General features: G+C 39.9%; 1 protein-coding gene across 10 annotated transcripts in view; it reads left to right on the top strand.

The window, feature by feature from the left end:
• Positions 1 to 27,336, top strand: part of Tanc2 (tetratricopeptide repeat, ankyrin repeat and coiled-coil containing 2) — a 311,247-nt gene that overhangs the window by 239,004 nt on the left and 44,907 nt on the right. For all 10 annotated transcript variants that reach the window (XM_027427849.2, XM_027427850.2, XM_027427851.2 and 7 more), the window contains one exon: positions 22,335 to 22,443. In XM_027427849.2, the coding sequence (XP_027283650.1) occupies positions 22,335 to 22,443 (109 nt within the window). The remainder of the gene's footprint in view (positions 1 to 22,334; positions 22,444 to 27,336) is intronic.

A 27,336-nucleotide genomic window follows, 5' to 3' on the forward strand; every position in this document is an offset into this window, starting at 1 on the left:
AAATGTTGAGTCCTGGAGGAACTAACATTTACATAATGGTCCAAACCTTAGACCTACATAAAAGCAGGAATAATTCCTTCCTACTACTAATAAGCATTAAGCAAAGTCTTATAGTACAATACCAAGACTAGTACAGTTTCAAAGAAAATGTTAAGAGTGTGCCTTTTACTCCACTACCTTTGTAGTAATAGACACTTTCAGGAGTGTCATAACTTCGTCCTGTGACTAGGTAAAGAGCAGCAGCCTTCTGCTATTAGCACTTTGAGGAAAGGCTTTTTAAAGCAAACAGTAACCAAATATGGGTCTCTTGTATGTGTTGTGTGATGTTCCTGAAACTGTTTTGCTCTAAGGAAGCACCCAACCTTTTGTCTTCTGACCTTCAACAGATACTCGAGTGCGAAGAGGATCAACCATATATGTATGCATCATAGCTTTTCCTGTGCACATATACCTATGATGGAGTTTAATTTATAAATTAGTCACAGTGAGAAGTAAAAAACAATCAAACAAAGTGGTATAGTAAAATAAAGGTTACATGAATGTAGTCTTTCAAAATATCTTATTATGCCTACATACTTTCCACTTAAAAGAGACACTCAACGAGTTCACAGATTCTCTTCAGCATATCTAAATTGTCAATCAGCAATACTACACTTTGATTTTAGGGATTTTTTTTTTTTTTTTTTTTTTTTGGTTTTTCAAGACAGGGTTTCTCTGTGTAGCTTTGGAGCCTATCCTGGCACTCACTCTGGAGACCAGGCTGGCCTCAAACTCACAGAGATCTGCCTGCCTCTGCCTCCCGAGTGATGGGATTAAAGGCGTGCACCATCAACGCCTGGCTTTTAGGGACATTATTAAATAAAATAAAGTTTATTTGAACACAGACACCATAACAACCAGTGTGCTAAGAGGACTCTTAAGTGATTACTTGGTATATATACAACTAGACAAAGGAATGGCTTAGTTCCCAGGTAGGACAAAGTAGGGTAGTATGAGATTTCATCACATTACTCACAAAGTACACAATTTAGCTTACAAATTGCTTATTCGTGTGTTTTTTATTTAATATTTTCAGCTGATTTTGGCTAACTAAAACCTTGGAAACTGAAATGCAGATAAAAAAACTACTGCAAATCTTGCTGATATTGCTTCTGACATTTAAAACATAGAGTTAAAAACTGTATAGTTAAGAAAAATATTTAATCTAGAATTACTTAATAAACACTTTGAGGCCAGTTCCCAAACAGTCTCTAGCTATATATTTTCCCCTCCTAGACTATATCAGATGATTGAAAAATAGGTAAGATCCAAACAAACAGGCTACCACTGAATTAACAATTTCTTTCTTACAAAGGGTGAAATCCTCAGGGGCTCACAAAGGAGAAAATGCAGGTTTTTTATGCAGCATGTTACAGCTATATGGGCTTGCTTTCCCAATATTGTTTATTAAATGAGAGCAACACCAGACTGGTGCTGGGTAGTCTGTTCTCTGGTGATTTAATAATATGACTGCTGAATGGCCATCATATTTTACTTAAGAGAGAACAGAGTAAATTTGTAAACAGGACCAGGGGTTATCAAAAATGTTGCCCTTAGATTTGATTTCAGTTGGAATTCAAGCTCTTCCTCTGCATTTTGAACAGCACCAGGCTTGTTACTCCAGTGTTCATGGTCCCTGGGCCAACAAAGTGGAATTTCACTGAGAAATAACGGGCAGATCCCATCTAGCCTTTCAGAGAAAATGGCTGCAACTACTTTTTTGTTCCGTGTTTGTCTTTATGGCCTTCAGCTTCCATTTCTTGTACACCATTCCCCCTTCTGTTTTCCATGTTCTCTTCAATTCTCTCTAGAGTACCCAGTGTCCCCAGTAAGCCAGAGTGGACCAAATCAGTTCCTCCAATCACAATAGCTACACCAGGGCCTGACATGTGCATGTATAGAGAGAACTCTCGGGGACAACACAGCATTATTTCTTCTAGTCCGTTTTCTAGACTTTAAGCAGTTGTTCATTCTAAACTTGTTGACCTTATTAGGGAATTAGACTCAGGGAAAATATTCCACTCATATCAAAAATTAGTTGATAGTCATCAAAAGTAGAAGTAGACTACCTAAGGAAGTGGTTTCTTCCTAAACAGAAAAGGTCTGGGGTGCTGGAAGAAAGAGCAGATCTGTGCTACTGTGCTGTTGTTGGACTCCATGCATTTTACATATCAGAGTGCCTATTGTCCCAGAGTCTAGGCAGAGATTTGACATAATGGAATTATTTAACATTTCATCAACATAATTTTAACAGAAAGAAATGGGTTATAAACACTCTCTTTCCCTGGTTCTGTAATTTTGTAAGGGGTAGGAGAGTTACTGACTGATTAAGCAATCTATTGCTGGAAATCACTTGAATCTGCAGAACTTGGTTTGTTACAGGATCACACTATGTAGAACAGGCTAGCATCTCAAGTGGTAGCATTACAAGTGTGCGTTACCATGCCCAGTTGAAAACTCTGTTCTGACATCAAAAGCTTTGGTGTTTTCATATACCCCTGGGGACACTCACAGTCCTAGACCTTTCAGCCTTGTTCTGCTTCTGTTTCCCACTATTCATCACTGTCAGATCCTGAATTTAATTTGTCCTGTTTTATTCCCTTGAGCATTGAGATATAGATTAACAAACTAATCTAATAAACTAATCCCTGCTATTATGCTAATAGTAAGAAGGTATAAAACCCATTTGAGGCAACTGGTGCCTTTTAAGTGAGGTGGCTGAGAAAAGTAGGAACTAGCCTTTTCTATCCAACCCATTAGTGACTTTTATAGTAGAAATTTGAAGCTGATAGATAACCAGGGCTACCATCCTTGTGGTGTTACCGAATTACTGCTTAACATTTCTGTGCTACATTGGTCTCAGCTCTCAATAAATTTCCATATGTTGTGTTTTTTTTTCTTTTTTCTGTTTCTTTTCTTCATTATCTCAATTTCCATGATACTGAGCCTCCCCTAAGAACAGCTGTTCGATTTAACATTTTTCTGGAGGCAGGGGACTATTTTGACACAGAAATTAGAAACCTTGGCTTATTTATTTTTAAGTATTTAAATTAAACACAATGAACTTGTGACACTCATATAACTAATATAGAGCTGATGCAACCTAAACTGTGAAATCATGATACAGAAGCTTAAGTTAGTTTTGACCTTACTTCTTCAAACTAAGAATAGCAAATACTAGCTGGGCGCTGGTGGCGCACGCCTTTAATCCCAGCACTCAGGAGGCAGAGACTGGTGGATTTCTTTAAGTTCAAGGCCAGCCTTCTCTACAGAGCGAGTTCCAGGACAGCCAGGACTGCACAAAGAAACCCTGTCTTGAAAACAAACAAACAAAAGATAAAGAATAGCAAATACTGTGTTGAGTAAATAGAAGAGAAACCACACAAATCATTTATTACAATTGTACACTTTACTAGCTTCTTCATGACTAGAGCTGACTGCTTAAAATTAATGGGTTTTGTTTTTGTTTGTTTTGAGATGTATATGGGCATGAATTACATGTTTACTTAATGAATTATCTTTTGGAGACTTGGTGCTCTTGGAGCAAGGTATCAGGTAAGCAATTTGTCTGAGGTTAAAAAGGAAGAAGAGAGGGCCTAGATTGCTTAGCCATTAAGAGCACTGCCTGCTCTTCCAGAGGAGCCAGATTCAATTCCCAGCACCTACATGGCAGCTCCTTACTGCTTGTAACTCAAGTTCCAAGAGATCTGACACCTTCACACAGACATACTTGCAGGCAAAACACAAAAGCACATGAAATAAAAATAAATAATTTTTTAAAAGGAAGAGGGCATCTACCCTAAAATGAAAATTATCTATGCCAGAGTTCTGTACAGCCAGTGTACAAAATGATGAATTATTATTAGTGGGATTTTATTTGTTCTTCTAATCCAGATATGAACCTACAAGTGGAATAACATTGAATCTTGCCCTGAGTGAAGCACAAACTCAGTGTTAGCATTTCTGGTAGATATTGCAGTGTCTAAGTAAATCCATAAGTATGAAGTGGGTTCTGTTTCCTAAAAGGGTTTTTAGAGACCTCAGCAAACTGATGAAACGTGTAAAGAAGACAGACTCCTGGAACTAAATCAGCCCTTAGGCCTTCTGATGTCCCAGGCATCCTGCACTGAAACCTGTTTGTCAGTGACCCTACCACCTGGGAAGAATTGGTTCCCTGCTGTCTTTTTCACTTCTAAGTCTTTTCTATCACCAAGGAGGAAATCAGTATTCCAGTGTTATGATTTAGATACTGTATTTTCCAGGGAGATATTTTTTGACCTTAATACTAATTAATACTTAATTTTTCTAATTTGATCAATACTTTTTCCTATTTCTAATCATCACTAAAATGTGAAGTAGTACCTTTCCAGCCCAAAGTCATGTTTTTGTGATATGATATCATATAAATAAGAAAGTATATGAAAATCTAGTATATCCTTCAGTTTTACAAGTTTGTTTTCATTTAACATAAATCAGTCAAACAAACAAAGTATTTCCATCTTTTAATGAACTGTCTAACAGGAGGTTGGGGAGATAGCTAACTGACAGAATGCTTGCCTAACATGTAAGATCCTAAAATCTGATCCCCACCATTGGGAGGGAGGGAGGGAAAGTAAATTATCTACCTGGTAGATGTGTTTATTCTTATCCAGAATCCTACCTTCAGGGGGCTGAAGCAGAAAGATCAGAGTGAGAAGACTGTCTGAGCTACACAGCAAGACCCTGAGTCAAAAGTAGAAAAACTGTCTAACCATTAGAAGATGCATAACATTTATTTTTCCTTTTCCAAATATAATTTCAAAAGCCCAGTTAAAGCTGAAAACTACATGTACTGTTCCACTGTCATAAAAAAAATCTATGAAAAACATGCTAAGTCAGTATATACAAAGAAAGTTCTGCTTATGGTGAGATACAGAGAGCATCATTTTATGACTTGATAGCATAAATTCTCAGGCATTACTATTCATGGATCTTTTATAGAAGAGCCAGTAATCAAAAAACACCAAAAGGGACTAGTATTAGAGTAACACCGCTATGTCTTCTTAAAATATGCATATATAGCTTATTTTGAAGGTGGTTGTAGTCTGTATAGAAAATACTGGCTTAGAGGGATCAAGGATCCACAAAAACACAGCCCACAGACTCCACTATCCAGGGCTCATAGGGACTCACAGAGACTGGAAGGACAATCAGGGAGCCTGTATGGGTCTGGCCTAGGTCTTCGACATATGTGTTATGGTTTGCTGTTCTTGAGGGATACCTAACAGTGGGAGTTGGGGCTGCCTCTGACTCTTTAGCCTGTTTTGAGGTCTCTTTTCCTCCTACTGGGTTGCTTTGTCAAGCCTTGATATGAAGGTATGTGACTAGTCATATTGTAACTTGTTAGGCCATGTTCTGTGGATATTCCTGGGAGGCCTGCTCTTTTCTGAAGTCTGAAGGTATTGGCTTAAAATAACTATCTAAAAATATAAAATGAAAAGGACATGAAGAGGTGATCAAGAGCCTTTTTTTTTTTTTAACTGAGTCTTATGTAGCCTGGGCTTCCCTTGTGCTCATATTTCTCCTGCCTCAATTTCCCAAATTCTGAAATCATAGGCATGTATCCATGCCCAATAAAGGTATTTTTTGATACTAAATGTAGCATAAAGGGTTATAGAAAGAACCTTGGTAAAGTGCTTGCTATACAAGCTTGATGACCTGAGCTTGATTCCCCAAAACCCACATAAAGGAAAGCTAGTTGTAATGGGAAGTACAGATAGATGGATTCCTGGAGCTCACTGACCAGCCAGCCTGCCCTGTTCAGAGAACCCCAGGTCCCACTGAGAGACCCTGTCTCAAAAAAACAAAGATGACAGTTCCCAAGGAACTAAATCCAGAGTTGAACTTTTGCCTCCACATGTGTGTACATGCACACACACACACACGCACACGCACACGCACACGCACACATAAATGCACCCCCATGAACACTTAATGCACCTACATAAACACATGCACATACATACAGACACACACATCTTCACAACAAAAAAAAAAAGTATGATAAGAAGTAGGGTCTAATTTATCCCACTAGTAAGCCTCTGAAATAACACTAACCCAATCAAAAGAATCCCAGAGGTTGTCAAACCAGGATTAATGGCACAGCAATCAGTAGGAGTTATTGTCAGCTTAGTGAGACTTGACAACACATTTTCTTTTTTTGCGAGTAGAGCAATTCACTCCACCATCTCTAGAGACTTTCAAAAGCAGATAAAACTCCATGTTTAGTCAAAATCAACTCTAAAAGCTTTCTACCCTCTTAACTATAAGAACCCACAGCTGTGAGATTTTCATTTACTGAAGTCATCAGCATATCTAATTGGTTCTAAGTCCCAAAATTGATTTGTAAGAACCCATTTATTTTTATCCCCACTGGCCACACCCAGATCTCCCACATGGATTCATCGTTCTTCTTGCTGTCTTCCAATCTATTCACCAGCAACCAGAGAGGTTATCTTCAAACACAGTTAATACCATGTGACTGTTTCTAGAAACCCTTCAGTGCCTTTTCTTACCATCAGAACAAATCCAAAACTCTGTGTGTGTGAATAGCTTCTGCTCACCTTTAAATTAATAGTTTTCTGCCACTTGTAGAAGTTTCTTTTTCACCTCTAGACTTTTGCACAGAAAATTTCCCCGTCTCATTACATAGTGAGACTTCCCCTTGCCTCTTCAGACTTTAGCTTATACGCCACCACGTAAGGGAGACTTCTGTTTGTCACCTTACTAAGTCACCTCTGGATTCTATCTGTGTTCTTAGTAATCTTTTCCTTTCTAATGTGCGTTAGAAAGCTTTATTAACTTATTGGATGTGGGTAATTATTTATTGCCTACTTTTCCCCTAGAATTTGAGTAGCTTCAATGAGGTCAGTAACTTTTTCTATCTCATCTTTGCCTTCCTGATGACTGGTAGAGTGCCTGGTACACAGTATGCACACTATAAATTTTTAATTAATAACTGAAAAAATTATAAGTACTACTAATTCTAACCCCATCACATGAAATATTTAGAACATTCTTCTCGAAGCTCCACAGATAATATCTTTTTGCTCACTCTGTTATTTATCATGCCCTAGGAATAAGTAAAAACATGAATTCCAGCATCCAGCAAGCATCAATAAGCACTTATTAAATAATGTATTTGAGATGCAGAGTTAAGTACTACAGGGATACAAGTGTAAGTAAGAAAGAGGTAAGGGCTTAGGGTTTAGTGGCTTTAATAGACTCATTTATAACTAGCTATAATTCAAAGCCAAGTATGGTGCTAAAGGGACATAGAAGGAATGTGAGTACTTGGCCTCCTTTCTATGTCTGCTGTTTCTTCAAATTGTGACAGTCCAGTGAAGTCATAGCTTTTCTGCCTCATGAAGCCTCAGCACCTGCCTTAAGACCTCACTGGGTCAGACATGTCCATTCTAGAGCAATGATGCATTTGTAGAGCAGAAAAGCCCTAGAAAGGGTTGAAAGATGCAGAAGAAAACATCAAATCCCTATGCAAATCGACTGTTGCCAAAGAAATGCTATTTTCCTCATTTCTAACGGGATATATCTTTAGTAGACTTGGTTGGGCTCTTCTGCATCTGCATCAGATGTGACACAGTAGCACAACAGGACTAGTAAATATTGTGAACTCAGGGGCCAGGCGGTGATGGCACAAGCCTTTAATCCCAGCATTCGGGAAGCAGAGGCAGGTGGATCTCTGTGAGTTCGAGACCAGCCTGGTCTACAAGAGCTAGTTCCAGGACAGCCTCCAAAGCCACAGAGAAACCCTGTCTCCAAAAAAAAACATAGTGAACTAAGCTTCCAAGGAAAAGTTGTGAAAGGGGACATGGCTCAGTTAAGAGATTATTTGCCCAGCAGGAGGCCCTGGGTTGGATCTCCAGCACTGCATAAAATTGGTACACACCTGTAATGGCAGCACTTAAAAGGTGGATATGTGAAGATCAAGAGTTCAAGTTTGATGGGTGGTGGTGGCACACGCTTTTAATCCCAGCGCTTGGGAGGCAGAGGCAGGTGGATCTCTGTGTCTACAGAGTTCCAAGACAGCCAAAGTTGTTACACAGTGAAACCCTGACTCAAAACCAAAAAAAAAAAAAAATTGGCTTCGTAGCAAGTTGGCAATCCTGAGCTACGTGAGATGAGAGAGACAGAGAAAGAAAGAGACAGACAGACAGACAGACAGACAGACAGACAGACAGACAGACAGACCAAAGTAGTACTGTCTGATTAAGGTCAGTAGAAAGAATTATTGCACAGACACATGTTTTTTTGTTTTTTGTTTTTTGTTTTGTTTTTTTTTTTTTTTTTTGCTGAGAATGGATAATAACTAGCAGACTTTTAAGGTAGCACAACCAAAGTCTAACTGTAAGCAGGGATCTTAAAATGAAAGGTAAGAATCAGGTTGTCAATCTATTCTCAGCATTTGAGTTATATTTCATAGTCTTCACTGTGGCAACCGAATTGCCTGCAAGTTCAAGGCTGACCTGAGTAGTGAAGTGGAAAATTTATCTGGAAGTCTTTGTGTTTCTCTTCCTGTAGCCATCTGCTTAGTTTTCTTCATTAGTGAGAATTTATGGAACTTCTGCAGTAAAAATTATGCCAGCCGCTAGAGAAACTTAGATGAGTCAGACACCCTATGGTCTAAATCTGATATAAGCAACTAACAATAAATCATAGTACAGTGTGTCACAGGAACCTAGACAAAGAAGAAATGCTGTTTAGAAAAGGTTGCATTCAAATTGTGCCTTGAAAAATGAGTTGGATTCCATTGGAGAAATTAGAACGTTGTAGCAGGACGGAAGTAGGGAAGGATGTGAGCATATGCTGTGCCTTTGGGGGGTTGGGAGTAACTATAATGAGAAAATAAGATGCCTGCTCAGAAAGAATGATAGGTAGTATCACTAAGAAGAAAGCCTTGAATGGCATCTCTAAGACTTTACAGAGGGCCGTTGTCACTCTTTGTGGAGAAGAAACTAATCAGTTAGCTCTAGTAATGTGAAAGACAGCTCTGACAAGCAGCATATGGAAGGGAGGCTGAAGACGAGGACACCACAGGTTGGGATCCTAGTTTGGGGGTTTATGACAATGTGTAGGTGAGAAATGCTAAGACCAGTATCATAAGGATAGTGAACAGAGTATGTGTGAGAGAGACATTTCAAAAATACTCCAAAGTAATCAAAGATAAAGATGGAAGGATAAAAAATGACTCCAGAATATATGGAAATGGTAGAGAATGGTGTTGCTCCTAAGCAACATAGAACTTTCTAGAGGATGGACCATTAGCATCATCAGAACAGGAAGAAGAACATGCCTCTGAGGAGAACATGAGTCCCATTTGGGGCATGTTCAGAATGAACTGCTTCCAAGGAATGGTACACAGACTGTATTTAGAGATGTTAGAGGTGTGGCTTTGGAAGATGGACTGAAGGGAAAGTTCAGAGTGTGGTGTTGTCAGTCAGTCACAGTAGAAACAAAACTAAACTGTAGCCCCAGCATGGGAGGGGAATAGAAAGCAGTAAGATGAGAAGCATGAAAACAAAAGTGTTAACTAAATGCTAGAATATGATGATGGATGGTCAGTCAAATAACTTAAGAGTTAAAAGGAAAAACAAGGAATGGAAAGGTTATAAAAGCCAAAAGCATTTCAAAGTTTATCATTATCACAAAGAAATGTACATTAAGGAGCCTTCTGTGACTTTGCCAGAAAACTCTGAAGCCAGCTTTACACTAAAAACTAATGTGAAATGAAAAGGTAGAGAAGACTAATATAAATCATGCATTCTTCCCAGAGTTTTAGTACATGGAAATCTTGACCATATTTATAGATGTTGGGAACTAGCCATTGGGAATGAGCAAAATCAAAGTAAGAAACAAAGACAGCAAAAAGGTGCACTATAACTGCTAAAAAGAAAAAAAAAAATAGGAGGAATCCCAGGACATTTGTGTTTCATGAAATGAAAAAAGATTTTTAGAAGACCACACAAATCACCCTGTACAGTAGCCACAAACAACATAAAATATCTCCAGGTAAAGCTAACCAAATAAGTGAAAGACCTGTATAGCAAGAACTTTGAGTCTTTAAAGAAAGAAATTAAAGAAGATACCAGAAAATGGAAAGATCTCCCATGTTCTTGGATAAGAAGGATCAACATAGTAAAAATGGCAGTCCTGCCAAAAGCAGTCTACAGATTTCAGTGCAATCCCCATCAGAATTACAACACAATTCTACACAGACCTTGAAAGAACAGTACTCAACTTTATATGGAAAAACAAAAAACCCAGGATAGCCGAAATAATCCTGTATGATAAAGGAACTTCTGGAGGCATCACCATCCCTGACTTTAAGCTCTACTATAGAGCTATTGTCCTGAAAACAACTTGGTATTGGCACAAAAACAGACCGGTAGACCAATGGAATCGAGTTGAAAACCCTGATATTAACCCACACACCTATGAACACCTGATTTTTGAAAAAGAAGCTAAAGTTATACAATGGAAAAAAGAAAGCATCTTCAACAAATAACTGGATAACTGGCATAACTGGATGCTGACATGTAGAAAACTGCAGATAGACCCATATCTATCACCATGCACAAAACTTAAGTCCAAATAGATCAAAGACCTCAACATAAATCCAGCCACACTGAACCTCATAGAAGAGGAAAGTGAGAGGTACCCTTGAACGAATTGGTACAGGAGACCGCTTCCTGAACATTACACTGAGACTGATAATTAATAAATGGAACCTCCTGAAACTGAGAAGCTTCTATAAGGCAAAGGACAGTCAACAAGACAAAACAGCAGCCCACAGAACAGGAAAAGATCTTCACCAACCCCACATCTGACAGAGGGCTGATGTCCAAAATATACAATGAACTCAAGAAGCTAGCCACCAAAACACCAAACAATCTAATTTAAAAGTGGGGTACAGAACTAAATAGAGAATTCTCAACAGAGGAATCTAAAATGGCTGAAAGACACTCAAGAAAAAGCTCAACACCCTTAGCCAAAAGGGAAATGTAACTCAAAACAACTCTGAGATTTACACCAGTCAGAATGGCTAAAATCAAAAACACCAATGATAATCTATGCTGGAGAGGATGTGAAGAAAAAGGAACACTTCTCCATTGCTGGTGGGAGTGCAAACTTGTAAGACCACTTTGGAAATCAATATGGAGATTCCTCAAGAAATTGGGAATCAGTCTACTACAAGATCCAGCAATTCCACTATTAGGCATACACCCAAAAGATACACATTCATACAGCAAGGACATCTGTTCAACCATGTTTATAGCAGCATTATTTGTAATAGCCAGAACCTGGAAGCGACCTAGATGCCCCTCAACCAAAGAATGGATGGAGAAAATGTGGTACATTTAAACAATGGAGTATTACTCAACAGAAAAAAAAAAAAAAAAACAAATCTTGAAATTTGCAGGCAAATGGATGGAACTGGAAGAAAACATCCTGAGTGAGGTAACCCAATTGCAGAAAGACAAGCATGGTATGCACTCACTCATATATGGATACTAGACATAGAGCAAAGGACTACCAGCCAAAAATCCACACCACCAGAGAAACTAGGAAACAAGGAGGACCCCAAGAGAAAAACACATGGTCCCCTGGGAGGGAAAAGGGACAAGAACCCCTGAGCAAATTGAGAGCATGGCGGGGGTGGGGGGAGGTAGGAAAAAGAGAAGGGGATAGAGGAGCGGGGAGAACAAGAGAGATCAGGAATACTGAGACAGGGAAGGAATTGAGGAGAGTAAGAAAGGAGATACCTTGACAGAGGGAGCCAGTGTAGGTTTAGAGAATCCCTGGCACTAGGGAAGTGTTCAGGGATTCACAGGGATGACCTCAACTAAGAATCTAGGCAGTAGTGGAGAGACTTCCTTTGATGCCCTTCCCCTGTAATGAGATTGATGACTACCTTGATTGCCATCCAAGAGCCTTCATCAAGTAGCTGATTGAAGCAGAAGCAGGCACCCACAACTAAAAACTGAGCCATACTCCTGGAATCCAGTTGTAGAGAGGGAGGAGGGATGAGTAAAAGAGCCAAGACCGTGCTAGAGAAACCCAGAGAAACAGTTGACCTGACCTAGTGATAGTAAAGACTCTAGTCATAAAGCTGGGAACCAGCACTGGACCAAACCACGCTCCCTGAATGTGGTGCCAGCTAGGAGGCCTGGGCAGTCTATGGGACCTCTAACAGTGGAGCCAGTGTTTATCCCTAGAGCACAAATGGACTTTGGGAGTCCATTCCTTATGGAGGGATACTACTGCCGTCCAGATACACAAAAGAGGGCCTAGGCTCTCCCCTAAAGGATGTGACAGACTTTGATGATCCCCGAGGAAGGCCTCACTGTCCTTGGGTTGGGGGATTGATGTGGGGCATGGGAGGGAGAGGGAACTGGGATTGATATGTAAAATAAGATTTTTTAATTAAAAAAAAAGACCACAGAAATAAAATCAAATAGGATTTACATCAAATTCAAAAAGATTCTGCACAGTAATGGAATCCGTCAACACAGTGAAGAAACAGCCCTTAAAATGGGAAAAAAAAATTGTAAATTTTTGTAGTAGGGTTTCTGTTGGTATGATAAATGCCATGACCAAAAGCAACTTGGGGAGGATGAGGTTTCTTCATCTTACAACTCTCAAGTCACACTCCATCAGTGAAGGAAGTCAGGGCAGGAACCTGGAAGCTTGGTCATCCTGCTTCCTTATAGAACTCAAGAACACCTGCTCAGGGGTAGTACTTCCCAAATCATTAATCAAGAGAGTATCCCACAAGTTTGCCTATAGGGATGTTATGGGAGCATTTTCTCAGTTAAAATCCTCTCTTCCCAGATATGTCTAGGTTTCTGTCAATTTGATAAAAAAAAAAAAACAACCAATTACACATCTTATCATAAGCAACAAAAAAATCAATAACGAAAAATAACAGCTGATTCAAAAAAGGACAATAGACTGAAATAGGTGTTTTTCAAAAGAAAACATACAAATGACTGACAGGTTATTAGAAAATGCTCAGCAATGACTATCAGGGAAATAAAATCAAAATCACAGTGAATCACCTTACCCCTGCAAGAATGGCCTTTAAAAGCCTAAAAGTAAGACATGCTAGTAAGGATGTGGAGGAAAGCCACCTTATACGTGGTTGATGGGGATGTAACTCAACAACAGCCACTACAGAAAAGGTATGGAGGATCCTCAGAAACTTAAAAAAAAAAAAAAAATGCAACTGCTGTATAATGTCATAGTCTCACTATCAGCTCTGTATCCAAATGAAATTAGATCCTTATTTCTCGATACAAAACTTAATTCTAAATGGGTCAAGGACCTCAACTGTAGCATGAATCATAAACAACCAGAGACAGATATTGGGGTTAAAGCTGAAGATCAGAAAGGCAAAGCAGCCAAACCACCAGAGAGCTCTTACCTCTAGCAAGGTTCAGGCGATCCTGACCTCAACTATCTGGAGACTAACTGCCTAAGACTGAATACTGAATGCCCTGTTCCTATCTTATATGCCTCTCTAGTGATGGGATTAAAGGCATGAGCTCTGTTACTTTTAGACTGATTCACTCTCATGTAGCCCTAGGTGGCCTTGAACTCACAGAGATACATCTACCTCTGTCTCCCGAGTTTTGAGATTAAAGGTGTGTGCCACCACTGCTCAGTTTCTATAGCTGTGGCTAGCTTTGCATTCTGATCCCCAGGCAAGCTTTATTAAGTCATAAACAACATATCACCACACTCAATGTAAGACCTGATATCCTGAAACTTACAGAAAAAAAGAAGTAGGAAATATGCTTGGTGTCTATGTTTGTGTAACATCAAAAAGTAACTTCTGAAAAGAAAGAAGAAAACCATGAATCTGCTCATCAGAAAGGCGGCTTAAGGTTCTTTCCTGCCCAGGGATATAGTGTTGGTTTAGCCAGTCAGAACAAATCTTTATGAACTTAGATGAAATTCTTCTAAATTCTCACATTGTATTTCTACTAATGCTCAAGAGCTACAAAACATACTTGGAGGAAGGTGACTCCTTTGTCTTACAACTGACAGAAAATGAGTCAGGCAAAGGCATGGGGGTCCTTAGCAAAAGCACTAACTCCTTCATGGCCTAAACATTGGTTGCCTGTTGACACATGAATGTCTTTTACTGAAAACAGTGCTTTACCCTACTGTCCTGTGAGTGGCTATTTTCTAAAAACAAAGGCCACACAAGAGGAATGGTAATTTAAAGCAGCTTCCCTCTTTTCCTTTAGCTCGTGGTGGGCTGTGGTGGGGAATCTATTGGTGCTGCCACTGTTTCATTCCTTTATGTTAGCTGTCTTGTAGATTTTAAAATGATTTCGTGTTTGCTGGAATAAGTGGCAGTTGTTAGATATAGGGAGCCTTTTGTATTGATTGGTTAATAGTGGTAGAAAATTACCACTGTCACAAAGCACAAGAACTCCTCTTCTGATCCCATGATGGAGTCTGAACAGGCTACCTGTAAGGTATAATTTTAGCTTGTTTTCAGAGGTCTAATGTGTGAAGATAGTGTTTTAGCTTCTGCTTATTTCACTGACATTGAGATCTTAAGTCTGTTCTCACTCCTGCTCTTTCTCTGTCTGTCCATCCCTCTATTACCAATCTCTTGACAGTACTTTCATACTAAAGATACTGGTAACTGCTAAAGTAAACACTAAAATCTCAGTTTTTCCCACTAGAAATTTACTTTTCATTCACATGAAATCCAGAGGCATTACATGGTTGGTTCTACATAGTCTTGGGGGGACCTGGTCTAATGAAGACCGCTCTTTTAACACACTGTTTTGGAGTTTTGATACCATCATCTGGCAGACAGGAAAAGACAGATAAAGTGCAGGAGCAGATTTTTCTGAGCCAAGTCTAATGTAATGAATATCCTTTCTCCCCACATTTCATTAAGCATACTCAGTCATGTGTTATGCTACTCAGTCACCCTGCCCTCACTCCCTGTTGAATGCAAGGCGATTTCCCAAGAACAAGTCTTGACTGGAAGGAAAGCATAACCTTGTAGGTAGTAGCCAGCTCTGCCCAGTCTTATCGCACTAGGTCCCCCTACAGTAATTCCCCATATTTGCCTCTATCATATATAAGATTCCCAGCACTCTATACTATGTCCACCCATATTAAGATAGGTACCTCACCAACTGACTATGACTATACCATTTTGTCAAGTCTGACCATCACACAATGTGAAAGCATCCAAGTTTTGTTTCCCTGAAACATTAGAGTTTTGTCTGTTGAATTTGTCATCACAAAAGCTAACAAAATAAATATACCTACACATTACTGACCAAGGCTACAATGATGAGCAAAATGCATGCCTGAAATACTTATATTCACTTGTTAGCATATTTCAGTTCTACAAATAGAGACTTCAAGTCTAGCTGTCTCCCTGGAGTACTAAGTGAAAATCTGTTGGAAAAACAAAAACAGTGACATTGTAATAATGTAAAAAACAGTTAAATAGAGATGAGGTAGACTGATTCTTGCTTTAGAAAGGATTTTTATCTGAACACTTAAGGTATAGGAAACCAAGTCATCAAACGACAGTAGCTCCTTGTAACTCAAAGTTGTCATGTGTAGATTTGATTTGTCTCTAGTAATGTATATCCAGAGTCTACCAATGCCTGCAAGTGAGAACAGAAGAGGATCTACCCCCACCCCATCCCCTGTTCTGGATACCACCTTCTCTGACTTTTGTTAAAGCATGTGTATTCAGGAAAGAGAAGAAAAGACCACGTGGTAAGGTGGGAGGGACATCCCTCAACTCTGACCTGTGACTGCTTCTCTCCTATCTAAAAATCAAATATACCAGACATCATGGTGGATGATAGCTGTAATCCCAGCAATTAGGAGGCTGGGGGAGGAGAATCCAAGTTAGAGGCCAGCCTGGATGGGTGGGTGGGTGTCTACTTGCCTGCCTGTCTGTCTGTGTCCCCCTTCTTTTCTCCTTCTCCCTGTACTCTCTCCTCGCCCCCTTTCTCCCTCTCTTCCTCTTCATCTCCATCTTTCTCTCCCCCAACCACCTGCCTATGAGTGGTTCTGTTCCACCAAATTCCTGCCATAATAGACAGAGTCCATAAGCACAGCAAATCCTTCCTCTGTTGTTGCTGTCAGGGATTTTCTCGTAGCAGTGAAGTCTGGCATAGAAAGTAGTCACTCTTTCAGGACTGCATTGTACTGTTTGCTAGATAAGATACACGTGAAAGCCAGGCATTGGTGGCACACACCTTTAATCCCAGAACTGGGGAGGTAGAGACAGGTAGATCTCTGTGAGTTCAAAGCCAGCCTGGTCTACAGAGAGAGTTCCAGGACAGGCTCCAAAACAATACAGAGAAACCCCATCTGGAGACAGGGGAGATAGACGTGAAAAATAAAATTATCTTTAAGAAGTCTCACTTAATTCTTACCACAGTCCTGAAAGCTAGACATTACTAGTCACAAGAGGTTATGAAGCTTACCCTTGGTTATACAGCTTGTGAGAGCTAGGATTTGAACGTGGGTTTATCTGACTGTGAGAGCAGAAAAGGTAGCACTGTGAATGCAGACTGGGAAGTTTGCAGGGTAACCTTGAATCACAGCTTGTCTTACACACAATAATGTGGAAATAATTCATCTGTCCTCACCACTCCCTCTCGACCCATAGTCTTCATAACCACTTTGAATCTATATTAAAGTCTGTCTTGATTGCCATAATCTTCAGTTAGAGAGAAAGTATATTTTCTGTTTGGTCATGACTAAAATCACACTTAACAGAGTTCACTCTGCTTGATTTCTTAGTTCACAGTTTCCCAAAATGCTAATTGAAAGTTGTCAGCTTTGGGCTGGAGAGATGGCTCAGCAGTTAAGAGTGCTTCCTGCTCTTGCAGAAGGCCCAGATTTGGTTCTCAGCATCATATTCAGCAGTTCACAGTGACCTGTAACTCCAGCCAAAGGGAATCTGACATCCTCTGGCCTCAGCCACACAGTTCTCATAAACTCATTTAGGCACACATACATACACATAAATAAAGATAAATACACCTAAATTTGTCACCATAAATGATTAATTATTTTAATTATGTTAGTGTTCTTGGAAGGTAGAAGCAAGTTCAAGGTCAGCTTAATGTATGTAGCAAGTTCCAAGCCAGCAAGAGCTACATAGAGAGCCCCCAGCTCAAAAAAAAAAAAAAAAGAAAAAAGAAAAAAGAAAAAAAGAAAGAATGATACTATACAAATAGATATATTATTATTTATACTGGGTTCTTGTTTGTGTTCCACTGAATGGGAGAAGTGGGAGAAGTAACATTTACTTACTAACATTACTCCTATGCTTATGCTCGTAAGTGTAGTATTTTATGATAACCTAGAAATTATTATTTTGGAAACTATAGTGTACATGTCTAAAGTGTTACTTTTTAATTGCTTAGGAGTAGTTGTATGAAAAAAACATTGAGAGGAGTCCAGGCAGGAACTTGAAGGCAAGCCTGCTTACTATTCCACACAATATTACCTCTGACCCGGGAAGTACAGCAGGAACCTTGGAGGACTGCTGTTTGCCAAAAGGCTTGAACTCTGGCTTATACTTAGCAAGCATATAGAGTTCAAGACACATGCCTCAGGCCCTCATCATCAGTTAATAATCAAGACATCCCCCCCCCAGGCTTACTCATGGGTCAATGTAATCTAGCCAGTTTCTCAATTGAGGCTCTGCTCTCAGATACTCTAGGCTATGTCAAGTTGACAGTAGAAGCTAATCAGAACAGGCTTAAAAGAATACACTGAAGGAAGCATAAGTCATTGAAGAACTTTTAGCAAGATTTTGATGAACTTTTGCAGTATATTGTTGGAATGGGCCAGGCAATGAACACTAGAGTGGAAACATGGTTCTCTTACACTTATCCAGGTAAGGAAGTTGAAGGAGTAAAACTGATACTGATACAGGGTTTTTATGCCTAACTGGCCATATTGGGGGGGGGGGGAGACTAGCCCTAAAGTATTTGTTTTTAAGGAAAAGTTCCAACTTCAAAAGACAACTTTCATTTGACAGTGATGGAAGTAGAGAGAGCCAGCAGGCAGCTAGAGAAGCAAAAAATAAATCTCTGTGTTTGAGATCTCTGTAGGAGTCATTCAAAGGTAAAAGTTGAAGCCAGGAGGCAAGAGCTACCTAGGAGGAAAAGAAGACAAAGGCATTACATCCCTGGAAGAAATGGGAGAAGTGCCTGCATATTGTCACAATTGTCAGGAGATACCTGGGTTTTGTGGGTAGTGGTGTTTTGTTTTTTGGGGGGTGTTATTGTTTTGTTTGCTTGTTTTTGTTTTTCCAGACAGGGTTTCTCTGTGTAGCCCTGGCTGTCCTGGAACTTGCTTTGTAGACCAGGCTGGGCTTGAATTCACAGAGATCCACCTGCCTCTGCCTCCCAAGTGCTGGGATTAAAGGTGTGAGCCACCATGCCCCAGAAGATAGTTTTAATGAAACAATAGGTAGGGCCTAATGCTAGAAGAAAAAAAAATAAGAGAAAGAAAAAATATCAAAGGGTAAGCGAAAAATCACAACTAAGAAACTACGGGTGATGTTAGAGAGCTAGGGGCCAAGAAACATAACATTTAAAAGTGAGCAGCTGGTTTAAGAAGTAGAAACAGATCTGCACATGTGAAGCAGACTTTAGTTTGCCTAGTGGTTCTGTACTTCACAGAAGAGCAAGACACACCTGGAAATGCCAGCACACAGCTTGAATTGCTGTTTCCTTTTGTACCCCAGACACCATAAGCTTTGGGTTCAATGAGCTCTTCAGAACTGGTTTGTGGTTTTTTTCTTTTTCCTTGATACATAACACAGGCTTGTATCAGTTTTGTAATCCTCCTGCCTCAGCCTCTTGACTTCTTGCTAGAGTTACAGACCCAGAAAAGTTGTTCTTTTCAGTGGTGGCATACACCTTTAATCCCAGCACTCGGGAGGCAGAGGCAGGCAGATCTCTGTGAGATCGAGACCATCCTGGTCTACAAGAGCTAGTTCCAAGAGAGCCTCCAAAGCCACAGAGAAACCCTGTCTCAAAAAAAAAAAAATCTGCCTTCTATTCAAAAAGAAATGAATGACAATTGTCACCTCATCTCGCCCTGTATTATTACACTCAGTGCCCAATCAATGGAGCAGTAACAAACACTGTTATCTCTAGGTACAGACGTACACTGGAGAAATTCAAGTATCTTAGTATAAATAAATGAAATCACTAGGATGAAATCAATCTGTATCTTAACTGAAAATTCCATTCACTGTGGACACAAGCTTTTTTGTTACCTTTATAACCCCAGTATACATGGATTCTCATTCATGGCTTAAACCTTAAGAAGTAGATCAGAGACCTGTATTCAGGAGCTGTCATCACAATTATACAGTCATGGATGAGTGACTTTAAAATAAATAGTCCTTACACCAGGAAAGCTCCAGTAATTTTACTGTTACTGACCAGATGGGATTTTGAGGTCTCTGCCTCTATTCCACCTAACTTCCCTAGCTCTGTTACAACAGACTACCAGCAAAATGGAGCTTTCAGTTTGTTTCCTGTGAAAGTTCAATGTGCATTTTCAGATGATGTAAGTGTGAAACAACCCTGTGCTCAGACCTCAAGATGATAGTGATGAGTCCCCACAGATTAAGCCTGTCCGGGCATTCTTCCAGCTAAATCATTTCCTTCCCATGTGATTAACTTTGCCTGGTTAAAAGCTTCCATTGTAGTTTAGAAATTCTGTGAAGACAAAATTTGGAATTTCTTTCAAAATATTACTGAAATGAAGACTGTGGAATGACATATATATCATGGAAGCTGCCCCGCCTCATATTCTCCAGGTTCAAAAGGAGAAAGGGAGAGGGGAGCAGGAGGGAAGGAAAAGGGTAATCTAGTGTCTTCCCTCCTACTCTGTTTTGTTTTTGTTTGCTTGAGGGGGTTGGTCGGTTGGTTGGTTGGCAGGCTGGCTGGTTGGTTGGTTTTGAGGCCATCTTACTGTGTATCCCAGGCTGTTGCCCAGGGTACAGGCCCCCAACCAATGATCTTCCTTGTTTACTTAAGTGCTAAGATTAAGGTGTGTGTCATTATGCCCAGATACTGGCCTGTTTTATTATTTTTTTAAAGTCCAGGGTTTTTTGTCTCTGTGTTTGTTTGCTTGTTTGTTTGTGTGCTTTTATTATTTAGGGGTGCATAGGTATGTCATGATACTCATGGGAATGACATGCAGAAATTGATTCTCTCCTACTACCAAGTGAATTCTTAGGATAAAACTCAGCTCATCTGGCATGGTGGCATGTACCTACACTGCTGAGACCCTAATGCCCAGTGTTTTGTCCTAAAAACATTATTAACATTTTTTTTTTTTTCGAGACAGGGTTTCCCTGTGACTTTGGAGGCTGTCCTGGAACTAGCTCTTGTAGACCAGGCTGGTCTCGAACTCACAGAGATCCACCTGCCTCTGCCTCCCGAGTGCTGGGATTAAAGGTGTGAGCCACCAACGCCATGAATTAGGCTACATTCGTTATTATGGAGGATATAGATGATCTAGATTTTCTTTCAGTAATGTAAATAGGAATACATAAATATATGTCTCACATATACCACACAAATGTATGTTGACACTTAAAAGAACATAATGCCTGGTGATATAGCTCAGTTGGTAGAGCGTTTGCCTACTTTTTAGGAAAGTATGGGATTAATCCCCATCATCACATAAACCAAGTATGGTAGTACACACCTGTATTTTGGGCACAGGAGGTAGTTCAAGGTTGGTCTGGTAAGATGGCCAGAGGGTAAGGGTGCCTGTTGCCAAACTTGATGGATGATCTGAGTTTGATCATCAACACCTATGTGGTAGAAGGAAAGAAGTGACTCCTGCATGTTTCTCTCTGGCCTTCATATTCATAGATACATAAATGTTTTAAACATTAAAAATGGAGGGGGGGCGGAGAGGTGGCTCAACTGTTAAGAGCCCTGACTGCTCTTCAAGAGGCCCTGGGTTCAATTCCCAGCACCCACAAGGTAGCTCACAACTGTCTGTAACTGCACTTCTAGGGGACCTGACACCCTGACACAGACATACATACAGCCAAAACACCAAGGTAAATGAAAAATAAATTATTTTTTAAAAACTAAAAATGGGTTTTGAGGCCTAGCCTCATATAGCATAAGACCTTATGTCAAGGTGGGGAGAAGAAGATTATTGAGCTAGGAATATAGCTCAGTAAAGTATTTAGCCCTAGGTTTGCTATTCAGCATCAACATCACAAATAATAGGGAGCGTGTTTGCGTATTATCATGAAGATACTTTGAGTTGGAACAGAACTGAAGATTCCAATATAAATGGTTTAAACAGCAAAAAATAATTGCTTTATTTAAAGTAACCCAAAATTAGAGCAGCTTAGATGCTACACAGTCAGGACTCAAAGCTCAATTTTTCCAGTACTTTTTAGCCTAGCCCTGCTTTTGGCTTTGTCCTCAGGATGGCTGATCACATGATTTGGGCCAAGGAGACAATTCTGGCCATCCTGAATGGATTAAGACAATATCCAAGGGTTTGGAAGGAGGCCTTTCTCTTTCTTGAACAGATTAGGAGTCTAGTATCAGAGCGATACAGAGGAGTGGATGCTATCAGGGAACTCTGTCTACTGGAGGAGAAAGCAGGTAACCAATTGGGAAATACTGTACTAGAGATCATACGTATCTACTGATATCCCACTGATCTCAGCTGGAAGAAGGTAGAGGCTTGGCAGAAGTCTTCCAGAGAAGACTCTAGGAAGAGGCCATCAGTCTACTTTAGACCATGCTCAGTTTAGGTGCCAAGAGACACTGCAGATGGAGAAATATACTAAGCAGGTGGCTCTAAAACTGAGGCCTAAGGCTGAGAAGAAAAGTCTAGACAGTGAAAAGATGCGTAGGCTGCAGATGGCAGTGCTTCTGTGAGGACTGATGACCTAGTTCAGTGAGAATACAGAGCAGAGTACAGGAGTCTATTGATAAAGAGTTGCTGATAAAGACAGAAAATAAAAATGAAAATCCTTTAATGTTTTTGTTTGAGGGATGGGAATAAGCCTACTGGAAATGGCTATTGTAATATCTAAACATGTTATTTGCCTAGTAACAACTGTATTCCCCTGACTTAATGGTGCCTAGTTTTGTTAGAGAAGTGACTGGACCTGAATAGTCAAGGCAAAACTGAGGCATTAAATTTTTTTAATGACTCTTTCTTTGCAGGAGTGGCCACACATTACTTGCCTTCTGGTTTTCCCGCCAAGAGGGAAAATTGAACCGACAGCAGACTATTGAACTGGGACATCATATCCTCAAAGCACACATCTTTAAGGTAATTAGAAAATTAAGACGTCTCTCTTTCCATCTGTAGCAGACTTTTCTAAATACTAGATGTAGGGAGTGAAACTTATCCCCATATAATCCCTACTTTCAGAAATTAGTTTGTTCCATTTCCTAAGTTATGTATCCTGTTCATCTCTCAGCCTTTAGAAAGAGCTATCCCTGTTCTGACAGAGAAGTTAAATGCCTCCCCTGAAAAGAGGTTGAATAAGTTAGTAGGCCATCTACCTAGACATTCCATGGAATATATGCACAATGGTATCTGCAAAAGGAGCACACACTTATATGTGATCTACATATGACCTGTTATCTCCTGAAGACAGCTTTGTTGTAAGTCAGCTGAAGGTTTTTATGATAGCTAAACATACATTTATGTAATCTCTAATGCTGAGGAATTTATAGTCCACATGAAAGCATAGGAGGAAATTGTTCTCATTTTTAGTCCACAGTTCATGATTACTTGCTATTACTGTTACATTTATTACTGTGCTTGACAGTTCTAGCTCTGTGGGTTCATGGTGTAACAAATGTAAAGCTCTTGCCTATCGTGCAGAAGGCCCTATGTTCATTTCCCAGCTCTGCAAAAATAAAAGTCCCAGGCAGAAATGGTAGTACACATGTGTAACCAGCAAGGGAGACTAAGGCTGAATGCTGCCAAGAGTCTAAAGCCAACCAGGAATACATAATTCTGATAGTTCTAATCCCTATAGTCTCCTCAGAGTTCTTCCCTGACTCAAAATTGAAAAATTTGAGTATCTTAAACAGTTCTCTAGGTCAGACAAGCCCCCAAGAGATGTAAAGATTAACAGTTTTCCAAGAGCCTCACAAATTCTTCCCAGTATACAAATCAGCACATGGCCAGAGAAGTTTGTTCATCAAATGGACATAAGTGAAACCCACTGTGACAAGTTCTTTATTTGAATTATAACTGTCTTGTCTTAACAAATCACTGTATCAAAAGTGGCCTTAACTTAGTGACCTTACTTGCTGCGAACAGAGTACAATTAATACAGCAGACAGAATTCCAATTTCAGGTAGGTAGTAAAATGTCTACTTCATCCATAAACATTAAGGTAATTGTCCTTTGGTTAGATAGGAGAGAGCTAGCTGTTACGATAAATCTTTCTGCCAAATGCCCCCTGAGCCCCACCCCCACGTGTGAGCTTTACGCCAGCCACCCGCCCGAGTTAGACCCAAATGAACACACAGAAACTTGTATTAGGTACAGTGCTACTTGGCCAATGACTAGGATTCTCATCTGTTAGCTCAGTCTCAATTATCATAAATCTATATATTTTATAAGACTTACCTTATCGGACGCCTTATATTGGCGTCCCTCCTTGTCGGTGGATCACATCCTGCCGCTGGAGGAGGCAAACGGGAAAAGGGGCCCTTCCTGTTTCTCCTTCGCTTAAATATGAATCTCCTTGCTATGTCACTTCCTGTCTGGATCATCACTTCTCTACTACATTTTCCAGAATCCTCTTTGACTTCTAGTCCCGTCTAACTTGCTGTCTCATTGGCCAAACAGTGCTTTATTTAACAATCAATAAGATAAACATACACAGAAGTACTTCCCCCATCAGCTAGCTATCAGTTTTTTCAGCAAGACAGTCTGCACAGGATAAGATGCAGTGATGAAGATGCTTGCCTTTGTATGCCATGTCATAAATGCCACGTTAACAGAGAAAGAACATGATGCTCCGTTTAACCAAGTTTGGCTTTAGCATGTAGGAACCTGCATTGAAACTGTATGCCTCTGTCATTAGCACAGTTTTGTCTTAGGTTGATGCAGACAGCATGGCTGTGTGAGATAAGAATGGCTCTACGTGTGATTCAGACTGCGAATACTGTGGTGTGCAGCCTCATGATGACATGGCTACAAGCTAAAGAATGGAGATGAGGCTCTGGTGTTCCTGGTGTTGCAGCTGATAGGATCCTTCCATGCAGAGGCTGTTGAGAGGCTTTAGCATGTCCCAGACTGAAGTCCTTAGTCTCTGTCAGCTAAGGGGCATTCGGAATCAAAGATAGAAGTGGCCATAACCAGTCACACTCAGAACTTCTCATCAGCAGTGACATTCATACAGTCCAACTGAAATGTATTTCCAGTTTTAAATTTCCCTTATTGATCATGAAAAAATGTATTATGTCATTAGTGACCTTTAAAATAAGAAAAGGATAAAGTCCTACAATTCTGGACTGGCTATAGAGCCTTTTAAATTCTTGTAACACCTTTTTGAGGTATGACTTCACCAGGTGCGTGCGTGCGTGTGTGTGTGTGCGCGTGTGTTTGCGTGTTTTAGTGTACTTGGAGCTGTGACACTATCACTATCATTATCATATTTACTCACCCTGTATAATAAGCCTCATTACCATTTTAAGTCATATCTCTACATTCTGCCCCATAAATTCGACTTCTCAAAACATTTCATAGAAATAAAACTACATAATTGTTCCCTTGCCCCTGACTTAATAATGTTTTTTTAGTTTATTAATATTGTAGTTAAGATCAGTATCTTATTTATTTTATTACAAAATAGTATTTCATTTTACAGATACACAACATTTTATTTATCCATTCATTAAAATACGAGTTCCACTTTTGAAATGAATATGAATGAATACTGTGAATACTATTGCTAAGTACATTAGCAAATAGTCTTCCATTTGTTTAAAGAAAGCTAGCTGCTAGGCCAGGCAGTGGTGGCACAAGCCTTTAGTTCCAGCACTCAGGAGGCAGAGGCAGGTGGATCTCTGTGAGTTGAGACCAGCCTGGTCTACAAGGGCTCGTTCCAGGATAGCCTCCAAAGCCACAGAGAAACCCTGTCTCAAAAATCCCCCCCAAAAAAAAAAGAATTCCTGAATTCTTCCCTCTAAAATGTACCTTTGGTTAGCCAACCATATAGAGTTTCTTAATGGAGCAGAAATATTGGCCAGGGAGAAAGCTTGTAAATAGAAGAAAGATCCGTGGACATCAACAAGTAACATATTTAATTATAAACTCTGAGGAGGAGCATGGTGGTACATACCTGTAATCCCAGCTTTTGGGAGTCTAGATGAGGAAAGTGTCTCAAATAAATAAATAGTAAAGTCTACCACTTACTGTCAATTTTCTTATCTGTAAAATAGCAATAACTCTCAAAATTGTTAAAAAGATTACAGGTAAAAGATAATTTAAAAGGCACATGCTAGTCTGGGCATTGGTGGTGCACGCCTTTAATCCCAGCACTCGGGAGGCAGAAGCAGGCGGATCTCTGTGAGTTCGAGACCACCCTGGTCTGCAAGAGCTAGTTCCAGGACAGCCTCCAAAGCCACAGAGAAACCCTATCTCGGAAAAAAAAAAAAAAAAAAAAAAAGGTACATGCTAAAATCCAGAGTACTAGGTACATATTTAATATGAGGTTTTATGATCAAAATTACCAATATTCTTCCTGCAATAAGACTTAATAAACATAAATTCCATATGAAAATATCACCCCATAATTTCTTTTTGGTTGTAATCCTAGCCTTTAAAGGCTGAGCCATCTCTCCAGCCCCACCCCATAACTTCTTACAGTGGTAGTTCACAAAGTTTTTTGTAAATAGCTACACATGGATTTGTAGTCTGTATTACTATCTATTATACAATTCTGCCATCATAGCTGAAAAACAGTAAGGCAATACAGAAATAAATGGGTATGGCTATATTACAATAAAACCTGATTTGCAAGAACAACAGATGGAAAGCATGGGCCTCGGGGTTTTTTGTCCCTTTCTGCAAGGAAGAGCATTCCCCCCTTTGTTTACCCTTTCCCTCTACTACACTCAAACATGGCTGTGTGTGATGGTCAAATGATAATAATGGTAATGTTGGGGAACCCTGCTGAAGAGATGGAGGAAGGACTGTAGAAGTCCTAGGGGTCAAGAACATCATAAGAAAACCCACAGAAGCAACTAACTGGGCTCATAGGAGCTCATAGGGTTTGAACCTATAACCAGGGAGCATGCATGGGACCTCTGCATATATGTGTAACTTGGTCTACTTGTGAAACTCCTAACAGTGGGAGCAGGGGCTATCCCTAACATTTTGGCTGGTTCTTGGGAACGTGTTCCCCATACTAGATTGAATTGCCCAGCCTTAACACAAGGGGAGGATCTTAGTCTTACTGAAATTTGATATGCCATGCTTTGTTGATACTCATGGGAAGCCTGCCTGTTTCTGAACAGAAATAGAAATGGATTGTGGGGGTGAGGGTACAGAGGGGAGGTGGGGGGAGGGAATGAGAGAAGAAATTGGGATGTAAAACAATCTTTTTTAAAGACAACTGTGCATCTGCAAGTGGGTTGCTAATGATAAATTTTACAAATAATTAAACTTCCAAGAAACCAACAAGCTCAGCCCCAAAGTTAGTTAGGTTTAAATCATGAATAAGAAGCCCTAAGAAAAGATTGCTCTTGTTTTTTCGTGCTTTCTTGAAATATTCAGGAAGAGTAAGTAATTGATTTATTTTTGGCTACATCCTGGCTAGTGATAAAATTACATTTGCCTGTTATCTTTGTTGAGTTTTAACTGAAAATTTCCTTATATCTCAAAGGGGCAAAGAGTCAACTCCATCAATAGAAATCAAAAGTCTATATTACAAGTAGAGCTAACATTCAGGTCTCAACTCTGCTCTGAGTTGGATGTCTTTCTTGTGTGTTTACTCCAGCTGCACTGGGGCTCCCAGTGCTGCTGTGCACTCCTTCCACACCGTCTGGTCTTGTCTGTCTCCCTTTCCCAGTTCTCTTCTTTTCTTTCTCTTTTGTTTTTGTTTTGTTATTTTTGTTTGGGATAGGGTCTCACTATGTAGCCCTCTTTGGCCTGGGACTCACTATATAGACCATGCCGGCTTCAAACTTACAGTGA

This window comes from Cricetulus griseus, chromosome 7, assembly GCF_003668045.3.
Source record: "Cricetulus griseus strain 17A/GY chromosome 7, alternate assembly CriGri-PICRH-1.0, whole genome shotgun sequence".
In the NCBI taxonomy this organism is placed as follows: domain Eukaryota; kingdom Metazoa; phylum Chordata; class Mammalia; order Rodentia; family Cricetidae; genus Cricetulus; species Cricetulus griseus.